We start from the raw sequence: 21,407 nt of genomic DNA on the forward strand, positions 1-21,407 counted from the left end.
GGCGCCAGTAGTCTGCAAGCTCAGATCTTCGCCCCGCCCGGCTCAGCCGCCTTCTGGGAATTGTAGTTGACGCCTCGCGCATCCCCGCCGCCAGTGCCCAGCCTCGGACTACAAGTCCCGATAGGCCTTGCGCGCCACGCCTGCGCTCCCCGCTGCTGCGAGAGGAAGGTGAAGGCGCGGAAGGCGCGTCCGAGCCGGGTTGGGAGGTTGTGGGGGGGGGGGCGGGGGNCGGTGCAGCTGATGGCGGAGGCGGAGAAGCGAGTCAAGGCCTCCCACTCCTTCCTCCGAGGGCTGTTTGGGTGAGCGCCAGACCGCGCGTGCCCTGAAGAGGTCTCCTTCCCAGGCCCCCTCCCTAGCTGACCGCCCCCCTTGCGCGCCTTGTTGAATCCTCCCTCCACCTCTGGACCCTCCAGGGGCCCTCGTTTCCCATGCATCCTCCGGAGAGCTTCTGAGTCTTAAGAGTCTCCCAGGGACCTCCCCCCAAGAACGCCCCCAGGGCCTCTCATCACTCCTGCGCGCCCCCCATCCCCTAGAGCCCCACGACCTCTCCCTCACACGCTCCCCGAAACCTCTACAGTCTCTCGCCGCCTACCTCGAGGTCAGCGGCAACCTACCCTCCAGACATCCCCTGGGGTCCTCAGAGGCCCCCCCACCCTTCCACGCCTCCTCTGGCCCGGCGCTGTCCCCGCATTGGTGCGGGGGTCCCATGGCCTTGCTTGGAGGAGGGCCGTCAGCGCCGCGGCAGGACAGATTTGTTCTTTTAACCTTAGTTGAACCCGCGTCGCTCGGAGACTCGTGTTGGGAAGAGGCAAGCCCTGAAGAAGCCCGGGGGTTTGTTCCGGGGACCCCCGCCCGGGCGCCTGGCCCGTACGTCGGGGGTATTTGGCTGGGCGGTGGGCCCCAAGCAAGAGCGGACTGGCGCGGCGTCCCCGTTCCGGAGATGGTGTGCTCCTTTGCCTTGCGCCAAGTAGACATTTAATAAACGTTCGTTGGAGAATGAATACGTTTTCTCAGCATAGTATTTTTACTTCACCAGAGATTGATGGGTTTGCCAGGGCCTCCTGTTTGATCAAGGATAACGCACTCCTAAGTCGGCGTCTTTTGGGAATCCCATTAATTTTCTGTAATTCTTCTGTATTCTCCTAGGGAAAGGTCTTAAATTCGGACTTCCCAAAAAGCAGAGCCTGTACCGACCATTCTGGGTGGTTGAATATGTGAATGATTCAGCTGTTTAGGATTAGAGAGGCTGAAATTTCCTGGTGTGTTGTTGCTGCTGCTGTTTTTCTTTTTGAAAGTGAAGATCCTTTGCCGAAAGCAAGAACATATTTTTATTTTTGAGAAGGACCAGTACTTAATTGTTGCATTATTCAACAGTTTTATGTACTAAATTCAGTTTGGAATCTGCTTGTCTTGCCATCTTCATTCTTTGATTATAATATCATACTTTAAGGGTGTGGATGCATCTCCAGGAAATGCTTAGATGCAGGTTTCACGCAGTACACCTTAGTACAGGACGCAAAGATGCATAAAAGTAAGGGTTCTTAACCTCAAGAACCTCGGGAAGGGCATTTACCCGAGCTGGTTTCTAAATTCTGTGATGTGTAGTTCGGAACATAGCAGTGAATTATAAGTTTGTTACCGCTTTAAAAGTTATGATGATTCATAAGGAGCATTCTCTCACACTCGATGCTAGCACCAAATAGCTCCTTTTTGTGAGTCACAAAACATTTAACGTATATTTGAATAGAATTTAATGTCCTAGCACCTCCTACCTGGAGGTGATCTTAATGTCACAGCATATTTCAAGTCCGGATGCCCTTCCCTGGAAGAGAATCTATAATTGGCAGAGGAAAGCATTACAGCACTTGATACTTGTCTCAGGGGAACCCTCCTTTTTGTGAAGAGGTGTTGCGTTATTGTTTTGGTGAAACTAGGCCAAGTCTTGAGCCAATAATCCTAAAAGGATTTTGAAAAAGCTTTTGTTTGTAAATATCTTTTCTCTCCTTGATTGTTGATCACCTATGTTATGGACAGGCCATATAGGAAGACTTTTGTCTTTACCCTGCACAAAAGTCGTGTCCTAGGTCTGGCCTGGATATGACAGGCTTTTGGATGGGGGGCAAATTACTTAGCCTCTCTATGCCCCAGTTTCATCTGCTATAAAAAGGGGTAATAATAGTAACATCTAATAGGGAGGGTTCAGTGAGTTTATGCATATAAAACATTTAGAACCATTGGAGAAGGTGATTATGAAATATTAATTAGCATATTAATCAAAATTGTCAGCGGATGTTTATCGAGAAAGCAGAGAGCCAGATAGACTAAGTGACTTTGCCAGGATTTCAGAGCCAAAAACCTTTAGGACTGGATCTTTGGTCCTTAAATGAAAGATTTGAAAGGGGTTTGTACTATGTAAGTGTTATTTATCCTATGGGGAATAACTGTGTTATTTTCAGTGATACTTGGTTGCAGGAGAACTTGGGGAAGAAGAGTATTCAGTTCTGTGAGTTTTAACAGTATATAAGTACTTGAAGCTAAAACCAGGCCTAGTTTCTCTGTGAGTTACTGTGTGTTGGAAGACCGATTCTGTATCAATTTTAGATGTTTAGAATCTTCTATCATATCTGGCATCATTTGTATCTGTCCTCATCCTTCTAGACTGGGTTGCCTGGAAGTCCACCCTGCTGCCACCCTTCCTTTGATACAGAATTTTCCCATCTACTTGTTATCCTTTCTTGAATCCACAGTGTAGCCCACCTCCATGTCAGACTCCTGAATTAACAAAACACACATACTGATGTGAATATCATCAGGATCAGTATCATTTGAGCCCCATGTATTTAAGAACTGACCAGTTTGTGCTTTAAAGGGACAGGTGATGCTGTTTTGAGGACATGGCAGCCATTAGAATTAGAAGGTTCTCAGCCTATTGCAGCATATTTTATTTACATGGACTCATTCTCATTATCCTCACTGCAGATTAAAATGTATTAGGAGCTCATCCCTTCCTCTGTTTATCTACCACCCACACTGGTTTGTGGTAATACTGTATTCACATTACTGTCCTATAACTCTTCCTTTTTTGTTTCTTTCAATAAGATTATATGAAAATATACATTGTATATTCCTGAGGAAGTGTCAGTCATATATTCTGTGTACAGGCACAAATCCCATGCTTGTCTGCAAGATGTTCCTGAGCCACTAAGGGATGTAGCCATCACAAAGTAACCAGTATCGGTGTTCTGCTTTTCTGCTTGACTGCTTTGTAAACAGTAGTGTGTTTTTGTAGTTGTGGAATTGAATTAGAAGTTACTCTTTCTGAAGGGCTTACCACAATATAGCAAAACTGCCGCCAGAAGAGTAAGCGTTTTCAATTCTTTTGTTCCCAGGGGTGAGCTATTTTGTAGTTAATTTCAAATTCAAATGTAGAACTTAAGGAGCTGTAAGATCTTAAACTGGCCTGAGTATGACAGTAAAGTAGTTTAGAGTTGCTAAGGCATCTCTTACTGTTTTATCCGTCTTGTTAGTAGGAGGCCAGATTGGGGATAGCCAGCACAGTACACATGAAAGGGAATGGCTGCTTAAGAATGGCAGTCAGAAGATGTTCTGCATGGTTAGTGCTGTCTTCTGCTGCTTTTGAATGTTGCCCAGCTGTAACGCTTGTAAAGAGCCATAAGTTTGGCAGTGCCAAAGTAAATTTAATGAAAGATGCTACTGGGCTATCTTGAAGCAATTATGAATCTATAATTTCGTAGCTGTTTTTGAAAATTGAGAATATTTCTTAAACATTATAGGCCACTAATTATCAGTATTCTTCACTCAGCTTTATTTCTACAGTGATTCTGTTTAAGTTTTGCCAGAATATGGTGAGGACATATAATAGCATTTGTAAAGCATATAAGACTCTCAGTTACAATAGATACTCAAGTGCAGATTGAACTTTAAAAAAAGAAAAATCATTAAGCTGAGGTTTACTTAGAGACAAGTAATATAGTAATATGAAATATATACATACATTTCTTATAAATTTATAATGTTAGAATATAAGAAATAGACCTACATATTGGGTAATTATAACATATATACCAGCTATAATAATATATTCTGTATTATTACGTATAGGAAGACCAAACCAGAGCTCAGGCTCTCTTCTAGTGTGGTGACCCCAGCCCAGTAAATCATTCTTGGAGTTTCTGTTTTTCTCAGCTTTCTAATGGGCAAAGGGAAAGAACCTGCTTTTCGGAATTGTACGGATTAACTGAGGTATCAGAATGCTTATTAAGCTGCATGGAGCCAGGGGCGCCTGGGTGGCTTAGTCGGTTAAGTGTCCGACTTTCGCTTGGGTCATGATCTCGCGGTTCGTGGGTTCGGGCCCCGCGTCNTCTCTCTCTCTCTCTCTCTCTCTGTCTCCTAGAAATAAATAAAAAACATTAAAAAAAAAATTTGAAGCTGCATGGAGCCATATTACTGTTAATTTATAAACATTTGGTTTTCTAATTTTAGTGCCAAGTTACAGTTTATGTATTAAATGACAAAGTCTTTCTAGATTGGCCTTATTCTGTTTGCATTTTTGCAGTGCTTACCATATATTTCTCTCATTCTCTTGAACCCTGTGAGGTGTGCTTGTTTAAAAGAGGGGGGGGAGACCAGGCACCCCAGAAGAGTTATATTTTGAAGGCCTCTTTAATATCTGTGGAGACAAACATGATTTTTCTCCTTAGTTACTAATACATTAATGATTTAATAGCCTCATATTGAACTATCGTGGTGTTCCTTAAATTCCTTAAATGGATTATAATGTATTTTTTTAAATATGCTATTAGATTCCATTTTTAAATATTTTCTTTTGAACTATTGTCTTTGTAATTCTTTTATGGATGGGCCATCAAGTTGAAGTAATGATGTGACAGGTGCCTCATGAGAATATAGATGTTTTCCTTTTATTCTATGCTCTGGTCTTTGAAGGTTCAGGTGGAAGAACCATTTCTAATGAAATTCTGACTTTTTTGAATATTCTTTATTTCAGTAATTTTCCTCTGTCACTTTTATGTTTGTGCATTTCCCCTTCTCTCTTGATTCTTTTGATCCTTTTTCTCCAAACAGCTGATATTTTGACTCAGAGGTAGTATTAGTTTCCTCTTTCCTGCTTTATTAATTTCTGCTTTTACTTCTATTGCTCTTTTCTTTTTCCCTTTGACTCCTTTGGGAAAAATGGAGGATGGTATTTATTTCAGTATTTCCATTATTTTATTTATGTGGATCCAAATATTCATGTATGAATTTTCCTTTAAAACTGTGTTAATGTTTTAATTATATCCCCCAGATCCTGTATATAGTGTTTTTTATTGTAATTCATTTCCCCTTTGACCCAAGAGTTGTTTACAGGTTGTGTTCCTGGTGGAGGTGCTTTTTTCTTGTATGTGATTTTTTTTATTTCTTTATTTTTTAATGTTTATTTATTTCTGAGGGAGAGAGCATAGCTGGGGAGGGGTGGAGAGAGAGGGGGACAGAGGATCTGAAGGAAGCTCTGTGCTGTCAGCACACAGCCTGATGTGGCGCTTGAACTCAGGAACCGTGAGATCATGACCAGAGCTGAAGTCAGATGCTCAACCCTCTGAGCCACCCAGGTACCCTGAGTTTTTATTTCTGGTTTTATTTCATTATAATCAGAGAACTTAACTGAGGTTTTCTTTCCACCTGATACATGATTGGTGTTTATGAAAGGCCCATGTGCACTTGCGAAGAAGGTGTATGTTCTCATCAGTGTATGACTTGATAGAGATCCTGAAAAATCTAGGTATTGTTTATGTCATCAAGGCCTTTCACATTTGTGTTTATTTTTTGTCCCCTTGACTTGTTTTGGAATAAGCAGTCATGTCTCCTTTTATAAGTGCATTTCTGTCTTGGATTTCTTGTAGTTTCTGCTTTATAAAGGTAGCTACTTACTATGCTTTGGTACATAGATGTTCAAAACTACTATAATTTCATTATGAATTGTATCTTTAGCATTAGCAAGTGGATTTCTTTCTTTTGATATTTTTGACGTCAAATTCTGCCTTGTCTGATACTGGAGTAGCAATTCTTGCTTTCTTATTTGCGTTTGCCTGCTTTAAGACTGTATTATGTAAGAGGATTGTACATTCTGTCTGCTGCCGTGTGACCTGTGCTGCTGGGCTCTGGGCCTTGGGCATAGTGCACTTCCCCTCCCCGTTGAGTCTGTCCTGGCCCTTGGCTGACTTTGAGGAGAAGCAAGTGCAAGAGGGATGCACACTCTACCCAAGCAGAAGCTGTAGGGGCCATCCCTTGCTTCCGCCATGGTTTTTCTCTGTCGTTAAGAGTACACCTGAGAGAGGGCTGCATTCCAGAATAGAGAGACACGACACATAGAGAAAGAACCAGCACCATCAACCTGCAGTGACAGGTAAAGTGAGTGAGAAATAAGCTTTTGGAGATTTGGGGGTTGGTTGTTGTTGGAACAAGTCAAACAGAAGTTGATGTAGGCAGAGAAGGACAAATATCATATGTTTGCACGTGTAGGAGGATTAGGAGGAACTTAACTGAGGAACAAGGGGGAGAAGAAGGGGGGAAATGGTGGGGGAAAGGGAGAGAGGCAAACCATGAGAGACTCTTGAATGCTGACAAAAACTGAGGACTGATGTATGTGGGGGGGAGGGGAGGATGGGCACGGAGGGGGCCAGTTGTGGGGATGAGAACTGGGTGTTATATGGAAACTAATTTGACAATAAACTATTTGTAAAAAAAAAAAAAAAAAAGTTGATGTATGTGGTATACTTTTGACCATCTCTTATTCTTAATCCTTTCAGAATAGCTTTATTTTAGTTGTGTCTCTTGTATTGAGCACACAATATTGTATTGGCTTTTTTTTTTCTGAGAAAATCTGAAAATCTTCAGTCCATTTACATTACTGGTATGACTGGTATATGATTGGTTTTTAATTCTTTTGTCCTGCTTTGTTATATTTATTATGTGTAATGTTTTATTTGCAGTCTTTCTTCATGTGATCTCTTTGCTTTTTATTTAGGAAATTTTGTATTTTTTTCTACTGGTAACCTTTATACTACGAATCTTCTTCAATACCCTTAGCTCCATTAGGTATCTAGAATTTGTTTGCTGTGGAAGATACCCATTACCTGTGTGCCAATCACTGAGCCTGTTCTAAATTTTCCCCTTTGTCCAGTGGTATGTGTGTGGGAGGGCAGGGTTCAGTTTTTGTACTTGTGGGAGCAGATGTTGCCATATTATTTTTCTATTTTGTCTATTTCTTTTTGTCTTAGATCTATAATAAAACATATTCAGTGCTGCCACCACCAGCATTTTTACTAATGTTCCTTAGTTATCTCCTAGATGGAAGCCAGTGTGGTATCCCTTAAGTTCTTGCTTCTATCGCTGGTACTTAATTGTTGGCTTGGCTGGCTGTGTAATCTTTGGCTTACACTTTTTTTTAATGTTTATTTCTGACAGAGAGAGAGAGAGAGAGCGCGCGAGAGCGCGCGAGTGAGCAGGGGAGGGTCAGAGAGAGGGAGATACAGAATCCGAAACAGGCTCCAGGCTCTGAGCTAGCTGTCAGCACAGAGCCTGACATAGGGCTCAAACCCACGAACCATGAGATCATGACTTGAGCCGAAGTCAGACACTTAACAGACTGAGCCACCCAGGTGCCTCGGCCCACACTTTTTTCCCCTTGAGTTCAAAAATTTTCCCTGTTTTCCTTTGTATGTTGTCTTGCTTTGTATGTTGCTATTGATGTCTGATAAAAGTTAATCTGATTTTCTTAATTTTGTCAGTACTTTGCCTGGAAACCTGGAGCTTTTCTTTATTTATAAAATCAAATAGTGTTATTATATGTGTTTCACAGTACACCATTCTGGGTCATTTTTCCTAGTACATGGTAGGCCCTTTTGGTATTCTGATTCAGATCTTCTTTTGTTTCCATAAAATTTTCTGAAATTGTAGTTCTAAGGATTGTTTCAGTGTTTTGATATATTTTACTTAACGTTTCCAGGGACTCAAGTTACATGGATATTGTCTCTTTGTTTATCCTATCACTTTTTCTTGGATCCTTTTCCTTCCCTGTTTCATTTCTATTCTCATGGCTGTTTTTATTTTTCTCCTCTGTGTCAGTAGAACCTGTTCTCCCTGTAGGTATGTTCTAGCCAAGATTTTATTTCTGAGATGATTTGGTCTTTTTCTTTCTTTCATTCTAGAATTTCTAGAATTTGAGACAGGAGGTTATGATCTTATTTTTTTGTGCATGTAGGGAAGAAAGACTTCACCTTTTTTTCTCTGCTGGGTTCTCCAGCTGGGGCCCTACAAGTTAGACAGAAGATAGACTAACAAGAAAAACTAGTGTATTGAACATGTGCAGTGACGGGTGTCTCAAACGAGTGGTTGGAACTTGGGCTTATAGCATTTTAACAAAAGCAGTGCATTTGTAGAGAAGTGTCAAGACCAAAGGTTTTAGGCTTTCAAGAGCAGCAGACCGGGGAACAAAGGAATAAGGTTTGTGCAGGCCCATCTCCCTATCAACTTTCCACCTGCTTCACGACCATAAAACTTTCCCTGGAAAGGGGGTTTATGGCAGTCCCCCTTTCTTAGAAGTCTCTGCATTTAGTCAGATGGGGAAGCTCTGAGAAAGTATCTTTCTGTATCTGCTATTCTCATTTTCCTCCATTCTTATTTTCCTTATGCCAAAGTAGTTTATTTTGAGGTGGCATATTCTGGTCCCCTGCATGCTCTTGCATTCTGAGTTTTGCATTTCTGAACTGTGGTGTAGTTTCATATCTATAAATGTTTGTTTTATAATATTTAAGTTATATGGGATTGTTTTCCTTTGCCTTGGGGTGATTTGGGGGGAACATTTTTGTCAGCTGCAAAGTTTTTATTCTTCTGTCTTGTAGCTTTGTATGCTGCTTGCCTTTTTCTGTTTAGAGTGTTGGAGTTTCTTGGTCTCATATCAATACATGTGTTTTCATGATGAGAGATGAGGGGTTCGGGAGGTTTCACGGGTTTCTTAGTTTGAACACTCTCATCTGTTGATCCCATTAAGGACTTTTGTTTGATGAAAAGCATCAGGGAGTGGTGAGTAGGGGCTGTTCTCTTTCCCTTCACTACACTGAGCTTCCATACATCTGCCCCTTCCTCCCCCAGAAGCAGGGCCACTTCTAGCCAAGTTCCCCTCCAGTTCCTCAGGTCCAAGGCTCTGGCCCTCTAGGTCTCCCCCTGGCCTCCGTGTTCCCCCCCTTCTTTGCTGCTGGACCTTGCCACACCCCTTGTGTCCCTGCATCTCCTCCTGATGTCCAGGAGGAGCAGTGTCACCGACTCTGCTAGTTGGGTTCTTTTTTTTCTCCAATCTTTTATTTTTTCATCTAGTTGAATCCTATCTCCTAATTTTGCTGTTGGCACGGATTACAGGTGGTTATATCTGCTCCTTGTTGACGTGTCTGGGTTTGGAGGACGTGAGGACAAGTTGGTATTTAGGCGCTAACCATGATCCTTTAGGGTTTACAAGTCTCATCTGTGTTTCCTCCAGATTGAGATTCAGTTTGAAGATTGAATTTTTATAAAGATTGGAATTAAGTATAAAAACTTCTCGTAGCAAGTCATGTTGTGCATGTCATTTCCGAGTTTAGCCAATAATTAGGTTTTTTGTTTTCTTGGATATTTAAGTATTTGTTTTATTAATAGGTCCAAAGATACATTCGCCCCTCTGTAAGAAAGGTGATTCTCCATATCAAGTCCAGGCACTGCAGCTGTTAACAAAATCAAGACCAACTTTCTTTGCTCTACATGTTCTCACAAACTTCATTTCAGGAAATGATACTTTTATCAGACATTCCTTAAATGTCTCAGATTCTTTCCTGGGTCTGAAGATCTATGATTATTTTTAAAGTGAAAAGTTCTCAGAAAACGGAATCCAGAGTCTGAGGCAGGGCACTGAGGCTGCATCTGTGGTAAAGGTGTGGTCCTTATGCCCAGCTTCCCTGGCTGCTCTGGCGGGATTTCTCTGAGGCCCGGGAGGGGCTGCCTGCTCTGTGCTGGCAAGACCTAATAAATGACAGTGTTCCTATAGTCTTTGTCCAAAGCCTGTATCCTTGTCACTACACCTCCTATTACTGGTCTGTGAAAAAACAAAGGACCTCAATCTAGTGGTTTTACAGGCATTTTGGTGTAAGAGTTCAAAGTAGCTTGATGACGAGCTTCTTCTCTCTGTTGTGGATACCTCCTATTTTCGGCATCACATGAAAGAAGTCAGACTGTTTAGAAATATATTAAACCTGTTTAGAAATATATTAAATAAATATATTTATTTAGCAGTAAATTAATCTTGAAAGGGTTGTGTTTATCTAGGAAAACAAGTTTTTAGGGGTGCCTGGGTGGCTCAGTTGGTTAAGCGTCCAACTTTGGCTCAGGTCATGATGTCACAGTTTGTGGGTTCAAGCCCCGCATCAGGCTCTGTGCTGGCAGCTGGCCCAGAGCCTGGAGCCTGTTTTGGATTCTGTGTCTCCCTATCTTTCTGACCCTCCCCAGCTCACGCTGCCTCTCTCTCTCTCAGAAATAAATAAGAAAAGAAAAAACAAGATTTTAGAATCTGGAGATTAGAGAAATGAAGTGCAGGTGAAAACAAGTTGCTTATGGAAGGTAAAAAATAGAATAAATAATTCTATGTGGATGTGATGTTGTGATATAATAAGAAATAGATATTTGTTCTTATTCCCTGGTTCCTGGCACTGGAAAGCCCTTGTGGGATCCTGAGTGGTGAGGGTGAGAGAAGCATCTTTTGTATGAAAATAAGCCCCTTTCAAGCAAAGTGTATGCTAATTTCAACTGTTGGTGGGTCCCTGGGTGGCTTCTGGATGGGGGCTGGTTGTCAGGAGCCAAGCATATGATTAGAGGGTTGGAACTTTCAACCCCACCCCTAAGCCTCCCTGGAGAGGAGAGGGGTTAGGGACTGAGTTAATCACCAGTGGTCAGTGATCGGTCCTGCCTGTGTATGGAGCCTTAACAGAACCCTAAATGATGGGTTTGGAGAGCTTCGGGGGTGGTGAGCATGTGGAGGTGTTGGGAGGTGGCTCCCCGGGAGCTGGTGTGGATGCCCCTTGTGCTCCCTGCCTATATACCTCCCTGGATACATCTCTCCATTTAGCTGCTTCTGAGTTACCATTTGTGATCATAAATAGTTTCCCTGAGTTCTGTGAGTTCTAGCAAATTAATCAGATTTGAGGAGGGGGTTGTGAGAACCCCTGATTTGTATCCAAGTTAAGAGATAGGAGTTCCTTGAGGACTCACTGCTTGAGATTGGTATCTGAAGTGGGGGCAGTCTTGTGGGCTTAGGCCCTTAACCTGTGGGGTCTGCACTGACTGGGTAGTGTCACAATTGAATTGAATCGTGGGACACCCAGCTGGTGGCTGCAGAGAACTAGAAAATTGCTTGGTGTGAAAAACCCCACAGGTTAAATGTCAGAAGTGTTGTGAGTAGAGAAACAGTGTTCCCATTAATGGTAGAGATATTTTAAAGAGATTTTTAATTTTTGTCTTCTTTTCTGGATGCTTTCTGTATTTGCTTATTGTTTTGAATGATCTTTGGGAACACTTATAAAAAAAACTGTAATGTGGATAGTTTCTTCCATCCAGACACTGAGCAGTCAGCATTGTTATTGAGGGCTGGGTGCCAGGCCCTGTGCTGGTGTCTGTCCCCAGTAAGCCTCCCTGCTAAAGTAATGTTGCTCTTAGTGAAAATAAGGAGCTATCCTGGTTGGTGGGGCTTCCCTCTGGGGGTCCCTGTTTGCAGTTCTTTGGCATAGTTTGACATCCCTTCAGGATACTCTGATGATAGGGTTGAATTTTTGTCTCTAGTTCTGCTTTCACATTATCACAGCACTGTCAGTTATCACCTTTTATGGTACTTCTACTCTGGTATTTTGTGATTTTAGAAGCAGCTTTATTTGTACCTCAGCAGTTGCCTCCTTTACTTTTGGGTACATCTGATGATGTGTGTGCCATTAGTCCTCATGATTCTACTTTAATGTCCCCTTCTTCCCACCCACAGTCTTAGAAGAGGATGTACTTTAGTTGCCAGTGTTTTGTACTGCTCTGAAATAGTTCTTATTCAGGATGAGGAAAAGTCAAGACTTTAGATTATTCAAGGAATAATTGGTTTTTATTTTTAATTTTTTTAATAGTTTTATTCATTTTTGAGACGGAGAGTGACAAAACATAGAGAGAGAGGGAGACATAGAATCTGAAACAGGCTCCAGGCTCTGAGCTGCCAGCATAGAACCTGATGTGTGGCTCGAACCCACGAACCACGAGATCATGACCTGAGCTGAAGTCGGACGCTTAACTGACTGAGCCACCCAGGTGTCCCGGATTAATTGTTTTTTAAAAGATCAATGACTTGTCTGCATGTAGACATTATTGGAGCTCTTTGAAATAATGGGCTATAATTTCCCAGGCTGGCTCCCCCTCGCCACCCCCCACCCCGGCATCTGAATAAGAACAGACAGGATGGGATTGCAACTCTGTCCCACCCAGCTCTGGGTTCACCAGTGGGACATGTCGTAGCTCTGACCATGTTTCTTCAGTGGAACATGGAAAGTGTGATAGGCGCTCTCAGATTAAATATATTTCCTTAGCATTCTGATCTCCTCTTGGGCAAGAACATTCTTTTCTTAGCTTTTTCTGACATTTACTGATCTCAGTGAATGTCCCCTGAATAAGCATAATCAAGAAGAGGAGCAAGTCAGCCTTTCTCCTGGAATTGAGGGGTGGTGGGGTCAGCTGCGGCTGCATGGTGGGGAGGATGGAGGTGGTGGTGGTGGTGGTGATGATTATAAGAGTAGTGGTGATGAAGGTGGTAGAGTTGGTGGTGGAGGTGGTGGAGATGTTGGTAATGGTGGTGGTGAAGGTGATTGATGGTAGCGGTATTGTTGTTGGTGGTGGTGATGGTGGTGGAGGTGTTGGTGATGGAGATGTTGGTAATGATGGTGGTGGTGGTGATGATGGTCAAGGTGGTGGTGGAGGTATTGATGATGGAGGTGATGGTGGTGGAGGTGATTGGCAGTGGTGGTGGTGGAGTTGGTAATGGTGATGATGGTGGTAGAGGTGGTGAAGGTGATTGATGATGGTGGTGGAGTTAATAGTGGTAGTGGTAGTGGTTCTTATGCACACTAGTCACTATTTTCTTTCATGGTGGAGAAGGCAATTTCTTCTTCAAATTCAAGATAGCCTAATCTCCAAATATAGTTAGGTTTGCTTCAAGTTAGCTTTTCCTCTTGTCAGTTCAGTGCCACATACTTAAATTCTATCACTTCATAATGTAGATCCCCTCATAGAAACTTGTTTCTCTTTTCAAGGATCTTATACTTCATATATAGAGGCCATGGATAACAATTATTTGAATGTGAATTCTGAATATTTGTCATTAAAACTTATAAAAATTAACTTTCACATGCATAGAATACAGTAGGCATTTGAAGCGATTTCAAAAGAACATTTTTTCATGAATTGTTAAAATTATATTGTGTTTATGACAAGTGAGTTTCTATGGTGCTTTTAAGATGAGTATATTTCTTGTGATTCTGTTTTAGGAGAGATGAGGGTCTTGAGTCTTTATAAAAATATATTCATTATTTTTATAAGAATCACTGAATTTGATATCAGGTATCAGCTCCACCACTGACTTTGGCTGGATGACCTTGGGCCAGTCATTTATCTCCAAATACAGTTTTCTCTTCTGTCAAATGGAGTTAGTGTCTTTAATAGTGGTTGTAATAAAGAAAATGACATAACATATGTGGAAATATCCAGCATAAAACCTAGCATAATGGAGGCGTTCTATTATTCCTAGCTGAATCTTTCTCTGAAAATAATAGGATAAAGTACATTTTAATTAAGCTGGTTTTATTTGGAAACCTTTAATAAGAATGATTGAACTATAATTACAGTGCAAGACTCCTGGTACACTTTAGAAAAATAAGACAAGAAAGTGGCAAGCCTTTGTTAACTCCAAGGAACTATGGCTAAAAATTGAAAACTCAGGTTAGGAATTTTCCATTAGGGTAATTAGCTAATTGTTTTTTTTTAAATATGCAGATTTTAAGTTGAGAAAAAGGAACATGAGGGTGTGATTGAAAGAAAGCTTTGCTTATTCTGACACTACATTTTTAGTGTGGCTTTTCACCATCTTGTCATTTGCTGTGTGACATAGTCGCCAAAGGTTTTTTGTTTTTTCTTTTTCTTTTGGTGGGGGAAGGGAGTGGTACAGCTTTAAATATTATTCATGTACCATATAATTCACCCATTTAAAATGTCCAGTTCAGTAGTTTATAGCATAGTTACAAAGCTGTGCAACCATCCTAACAATAAATTTTAGAATATCCTCCTCACCACAAAAAGAAACTCTACCGTCCTTGCCCCTCCTTGTTTTCCCCCAACACTCTAGGCAACCACCACCCTGTTTTCCATCTGTATAGATTTGCCTGTCCTAGATATCCTACAGTATGCTAGTGTGTGTGTGACTGCCTTCTCTCACTTAGCATGGTGTTTTCAAGGCTTATTGATACTGTAGCATGTATCAGTACTTCATTCCTTTTTATTGTACAATAGCCATTGTATGTGTGCACCACATTTTATCATCTTTTTATCAGTAGATAGACATGTAGGTTGCTCCCACTGTTTGGCAGTTACGAATAATGCTGCGTTGAACGTGAACGTTTGTATGCAAGTTTTTGTGTGGACATTGTTTTAATTTCCCTTGGATGTGTATCAAGGAGCAGAGTTGCTGGCTCATACAGTAACTGTGTTTAACCTTTTGAGCAGCTGCCAAACTAACTGGCTGTGCTATGTTACATTTGTACCAGCTTTATAGGAGGGGTCCAGTTTCTATACATCCCCCCTAACAATTATTCTTATCTGTCTTTTGATTCTAGCCATCCTAGTGTGTGTGAAGTGGGATCTCACTTGGTGGTTTTGATTTGCATTTCCCAGATGGCTAATGATATTGAGCATTCTTCATGTGCTTATTGGTTTTTGTGTGTCTTCTTTGAAGAAATGTCTCTAATAGATCCTTCACCTGTTTTTTAATTCAGTTACTAGTGATTTTTTTTTTATTTTTGAGTTGTAAGAGTTCTTTACATATTTCAGATACAAGCCCCTTATCAGATAGGTCCCTTATTTGTGTAAATATTCCCAAAACTTTTTATGTCTTCAGTACATGAATCTAATTAACAATAATCATCTTGATTGAGTACCCACTCTGGGTCAGGCCCTGCAGTGACAACTGTATATGGATTATTTCTTTGATCTTTATTATAACCCTCAGGTATTGGGCCCCTGGGTGGCTCAGTCTGTTAAGCATCCAACTTCTGCTCGAGTCATGATCTCCTGGTTCATGGGTTTGAGTCCTGCGTCAGGCTCTGTGCCTGCTTCAAATTCTGTCTCCCTCTGTCCCTCCCCCACTCATGCTTTGTCTCTCTCCCCCTCTCAAAAAGAAACATTAAAAAATAAAAAATAATAACCCACAGGTATAGATCATATTATCCACTGATTACACATGTAAAAATGGGAGGCCCAAAGAAGTTAAAGAACTGGCCTGGGGTAAGCTAGCCTTAGTAGTTACTGACTAAGGTTTTAGTCACACTTGGGCCTCAGTGTACTGCTCTAGGACATGTATTGACACAGAGCCCTGTCCCTCTGCGGGAGCTCAGAGGCTGTTAGAGTTTCTGGCATATGTGTATGCGCTCACTTTTGTTCAGATTGTGCTACCCTCTAAGGGTCAGCCTTGACCTCCCCTTTTTCCTAAACTACTCTGAGTTCCTCATGTGCATTGCACAGAGTCCTTTGACTTTATTCTCTGGTTATTTATGTTTTCAATGTAGATAGACGAGGTAGGAACATCATTTATAGAGGGGCCTTAGTTTAGCTTAGTAAGAACAAGGTCAGATTAGGAAACCCTGGCGCAGGTTACAGAGGATTATTTTTGCCTTTATGTGAGAAGTGATGTCTGAGCAGCAGCAGCTGTTCCTGAGTGGAATTGTGGAATTAGCTGTCTACTAAAGAACTTTCCAGAACAGTATATAATTCAAGTAGCAGGAGAGTTTCTTCCTCTTAGGATGTTATAAAATGCATTTACACATGGGGTGAGCGCCTGGACCCCGATGCCCCTTCCACGTTGGAGAAAGGCTCATTTCCTGCCAGAGCTGGTGATATAGCAGTCAAACAGTATGACACTTTCTTTTATGCTCTGGCTTGTTTTGTTTTGTTTTGTTTTTTAGTTAGAATAAACATAGTGCTAAACTCTTCAAAATTAACAGGGTAAAAATTTATCCTTCAAATTTAATCTCACTTGAATAATATATTCTTATTTCTCCACTTGAGCCAAAACTACAATTTCCATGCATGGATAGGACTCTGGTTAAGGTTATAGGCTCTGAACTCTCAACAATAGCCAAAACATGGAAAGAGCCTAAGTGTCCATCCACGGATGAATGGATCAAGAAGATGTGGTTTATCTATACGATGGAATACTACATGGCAGTGAGAACGAATGAAATCTGGCCTTGTGCAGCAACATGGATGGACCTTGAGGGTGTTATGCTGAGCGAAATAAGTCAGGCAGAGAAGGACAAATATCATATGTTTGCACGTATAGGAGGATTAGGAGGAACTTAACGGAGGACCATGGGGGAGAAGAAGCAGGTAAATGGTGGGGGAAAGGGGGAGAGGCAAACCATGAGAGACTCTTGAATGCTGACAAAAACTGAGGACGGATGGATGTGGGTGGGGAGGGGAGGATGGGCACGGAGGGGGGCAGTTGTGGGGATGAGCACTGGGTGTTATATGGAAACCAACCAACTTGACAATAAACTTTTTGTAAAAAAAAAAAAAAAAGTTATAGGCTCTGAGATCAGCCAGATAGGTATTTGAGTCTCAGTTCTGTGACATTCTTGTGGTGTGACTTTGGACTAGTTAATTTACTTTTCTGTGCCTCCGTTTCCTGATTTGGAAAATAGGGATAATAAGAGAGTACCATTTCAGCAGCTGTTAAAGTTCTAGAATACTTGGCTAGCACATAGTAAGCATTCATTAAATGCTTATTATTTGAGGAGGGTGAATTAGAGATGTGGATGGTTGCCACAGTAAAACTTAACCTCATTTTTAAATTTTTCTCAGAGGAAACACAAAAATAGAAGAGGCTTGTGAAATGTATACCAGAGCTGCAAATATGTTCAAGATGGCTAAAAATTGGAGTGGTATGTATAAAGTTTTTGTTTGTTTTCCTTTTCAGGCAAATAACTTTAAAATCATCTTGAAGGAGGAAATCACTTGTCTGCATTTCCTCGTGTTGGTTGAGACAGGTGTGTGTGCTGAATAACTGGTGTGGCCACTGTGGCCTGGGAGAAAAGAACTTTGATCTCAGTGAACAAACCCTGTTTTTCTTTACTTACACTTACACTTTACATTGGTTACTGTGAGAACAGCTCTGTGGTAGCTGATTGAGGTTCTGTTGAGACATGTGACAGCCAGGGTGTTATTTTTATAAACCCCAACAGATTTACTGTCAGTCTTTAAGATAATGCTTTCTGTCCAGTGAAATTACACCTAACAAAATCAGTGGAATTATTTTATTGGTCTAAGAGGAGATAACCCTTTCTAACACTGACTTGGGAAACAAAGTCATTCTCTACCTCTGTGCAAAGAGGACTTGTCTGTGATAGGCTATTTCTTTAATGAAAATGGAGACAGCCTTCAGCTGGAGCAGGGACATGGGTGTCTAGCCCTGGCCTGCAGCTGCTGCTTGATCTAAAGCAGGACCTTATACTCTACAAGTCCATTTCCCCATCTACTTTTTCCCCAGCTTTATTGAGATATAACTGACATAGAACATTGTATAAGCTTAGGGTGTATGTACAGTGTGTTGAAATCAACCCATTAAGGCTGACACTTTAAACACATTTCAGTGAAGAAATTGCTGGAGAAATATATGAATCTGAAATGTCCTTTCTGACTATAAAATTCTTTTATAGGTTTAGTTTTTGTTTAAAAGGAAATGTTATGTTTCCAAAATGTACTTACACCTGAATTATATTAAAAACAGTGGAGGAGAAAGGAGTATTGTCTCAGTATTTGCATCTCTTGTGTGGTATAAGGTAATGGCCTAAGGATAGATTTGCATCTACTAATGAGAGTGGCCAGCACGCGCATAATGAGCCAGCCAGTACAGTGAAGCACTGTACTTGGGAGGTCCACGTTATTACTGTACTCTCCTGAGGCAGAGCCCATCAGAGCTGCCATTAAGTTAGCCGTTGCTGAGGTACTCCCCTGGCAGCAGAGGCCTTGACCCCGTAATCCACCAGCATAAGGGTTAAAGCCTGGTGGGTGGGGGTTTCCAGTCCCAGCTTCAGCTGAGGGACAGTGTCCTCTCTGATCGCTCAGCCCCTGTGCCATGTGATGGCTGAGTATTTTCAAAACCGGGCACTCTTTTTGTCTGGCACAGAGCCAGAATTGAACCTGGGTAGGCTGGATCAGGAGTTTGCATTGCTGCTTTTCCCTCCAGTAGAAGTGCAGAAACCTGCATAGGAATTGTGTGGTTACCTCTGGAAGAGGGGTCAGGACAAGGGAAGACAGCCCAAGTTTTAGTGCAGTTGAATCCTTTATTTCCTAGTGGGTATTTTGGTGTCTCCCACGATTTTCTGTACTTCTCTGAATATTTTTGAAATGACTACAAGTTTTTTTTTTAAGTACTGAAAGGTCTTATATTACTCTTCATCATGTTTTTCCTAGTGGAGGGAATTCTTTCCCCTCCATTCCCATTAGTGCTGCCTTCCCTATTCCAGACTTTACCAAGCTGTGTCTCCATGGGCCTGGTGTTTTCCAGTCTGTGGTGGTTCTCTCTGAGTCAAAACCCTCATGACATTGGGGGTTCATCCTGTCCAGGTTCCTCGTGCTGACATTTAAAGCGTCCTAGAACTGGCCTGACAGCGTCTTCAGCCTTCATCTCCCCTGCCCGCTGCATTTATCCCTCCTGCAGGCAGTACTGGCTTGTCACCAGCCTCTGTTCCCAGCCTTTTCTTGCCTTCAAGCATTTGTTCCTTGTTTGCATGACTGCCCTGCTGTGGATTCCTTCCCTCATTCTTTTTTCTGCCCCTCCAGAGTCTACAGTCCCTGATCAAAACCTCTTCTGAAAAATTTAAGTGCATAAGCCTTTACACTGTACTTCATCCCAACAGAAACCTGGGCAGCACCTTATAATCAATCCCCCCTTATAACCAAAACTGTAGGGAATGTGCACATGGTCTATACCTAGTGGGAGATAAAGTCAGGTTAAACCTCATATAAAGTTCAGTTAGATTTTGTTATAATTTAAGAAGAAACTTTGAGTTTTGAAATTGTGGGCCTAACTTTCACTTTTTGAGATACTTACTTTGTCCAGGGAGCCTCCATTAGCAGTTTCTTCAGTGATGACAGCCAAAGTGGACACAATGAGACAGAAAGATGAGCAAATAAGTGTCCTTGACCTTAGTGTTTTAGCTTTCTTTAAACATGTGTGGCTTGAAGCCCCAGTCACTGTTTAGTATATGCTGGGGGACAGAGTTGAACATGACTGGCTCTGGTACTAAATGGAGGCCCGTCACCCAGGGGCCACTTGGGAGGTCTTCTGGGGCTGAGAGAGGTTTTTGTCCGTTTGAACTTGGGAGGTCTTCTGGGGCTGAGAGAGGTTTTTGTCCGTTTGAACTTGGGAGGTCTTCTGGGGCTGAGAGAGGTTTTTGTCCGTTTGAACTTGGTTCTGGTTTTTTTATACACGCCCGAGAGGCACTTGATCACATTTACACATGCTTTGACTAGAATGCTGCTTTTTAGTGACAAGGAACTTCTCTAGGAGTAGGTACAGCACTTAGAGCATGGGCCGCTCTGGGGACACTTGCTCCTCTGTGATTAATTGTAGTGACTTGTCTTCCTTAGCTGCAGGAAATGCATTTTGTCAGGCAGCCAAGCTCCACATGCAGCTTCAGAGCAAGCACGATTCTGCCACCAGCTTTGTGGATGCTGGGAATGCTTACAAAAAGGCAGACCCTCAAGGTAAGACATGCTTCCACCTCTGTGTAACTAGGGCTGTTGGGTTGATGTTGGGGACCTTCTCGCATGTTATGCTGCTGGACTTTTGAGTCCTGATAAAAAGAAATGTTTGTGCTTTGAGATAATAGATTTTAGCACTTTCAGGGGTTTTTCTATAATCATTTTGAGCTTTTACAAGGAGAAATTACGTTCAATATGTCATAACACCCATTTTCTTAAACTCCATTCACAGTGCATTTTGGAAAATGTTTTGGAAATTAGCTTTAATTTTATCTACATCTTACTATCTTAATTTTATGAATATATATTACTCATTAAAAAAAGTACTGGTCCTTCACTCCTAAATACCTGGTACATTTGAAGATCCAGTTAATGGGAGATTGTAATATCTGATAGTTAAAAACAACATATTCACACAGTATTCTCTGACTTTTTAAAAAGTATTTTTCAAAGTACTGGTTTTGAAAAAATAATGAACTCGGGTATTTAAAGTGACAAGATTTTACAAATGTTATTTCTTTTTTAGTTAAGAGTATGCACTTAGTGATTAAAAGCATTATCGTCTTCCCTGCATCACATTTACTAGTGGCTGTGGAGCCTCCATATTTTTCTTTGAGCAGTAGCGCTTTACTACAGAAATCTCAGCTTTATGAATATATCATTGAGAATTAAGGTACTTCAAGGGCTTTTACATAAAGATCAATCACATTCTGTTTCTGAACATGAAAAACTGGACACAGCCAAAATGAACAGCAAGGGTGGAATGGTAAAGTCATAATGCATCAGTATTCTAGGATCTGATGCAGGCATTAACGTCCCGGGAGTCAGAGCATCTCCAGTGACCTGGTAAATGTCCACATGGTGACCAAAGAACCAGATGAGAATGGAGGTATCAAATCTATTAAAAACTTTGTGCATGTGGAAATGCATCCAGAAAACACTGGAAGGAAAAGTGCATCAAAATACTAGCAGTGGGTTTGAGTGTCATTGTGAACTTGCTTTTCTGTATTTTTAAAGGTGTAACAATTCACATTTCTTACATAGCTTGGGAAGAAGTTGGCTTTTAATTTTGTTACTCCATGTACTTTCTACTTTGCAGTCAGGCCTCTTTGCTTACCTCCTTTAAAGCAAGAACAATAAATTTGGAGTTGTCACCTGTATGCTAGCATTATAAACACCGCCATTTTGTGACAGGAAATTTGTTGGCTCAGTGTTTTAGAAAATTAACAGAATTTATTAGCAGTATCACTTACTAGATTTCTTTTTCATACCCCTAAAGTTAGCATCTTTTAACATTGTACAAAATGCTGACT

The 21,407-nt window shown here is 41.4% G+C and overlaps 1 protein-coding gene across 2 annotated transcripts in view; it reads left to right on the forward strand.

Annotated features, from left to right (window-relative positions):
- The first annotated feature begins 233 nt into the window (after positions 1–233).
- The window catches only part of NAPB (NSF attachment protein beta), a 44,481-nt gene continuing 23,307 nt past the window's right edge, over positions 234–21,407 (forward strand). The window contains exons 1-3 of one of the 2 annotated variants that reach the window (XM_077745475.1): positions 234–299; positions 17,191–17,270; positions 19,981–20,097. In XM_077745475.1, the coding sequence (XP_077601601.1) occupies positions 241–299; positions 17,191–17,270; positions 19,981–20,097 (256 nt within the window). In that variant the 5' untranslated portion in view covers positions 234–240. Of the gene's footprint in view, positions 300–17,190; positions 17,271–19,980; positions 20,098–21,407 lie in introns of those variants that run through there. The other variant, XM_077745476.1, reaches the window with a different exon arrangement.

Source organism: Crocuta crocuta, unplaced genomic scaffold (assembly GCF_008692635.1).
Source record: "Crocuta crocuta isolate KB4526 unplaced genomic scaffold, BGI_CrCroc_1.0 scaffold178, whole genome shotgun sequence".
In the NCBI taxonomy this organism is placed as follows: Eukaryota; Metazoa; Chordata; class Mammalia; order Carnivora; family Hyaenidae; genus Crocuta; species Crocuta crocuta.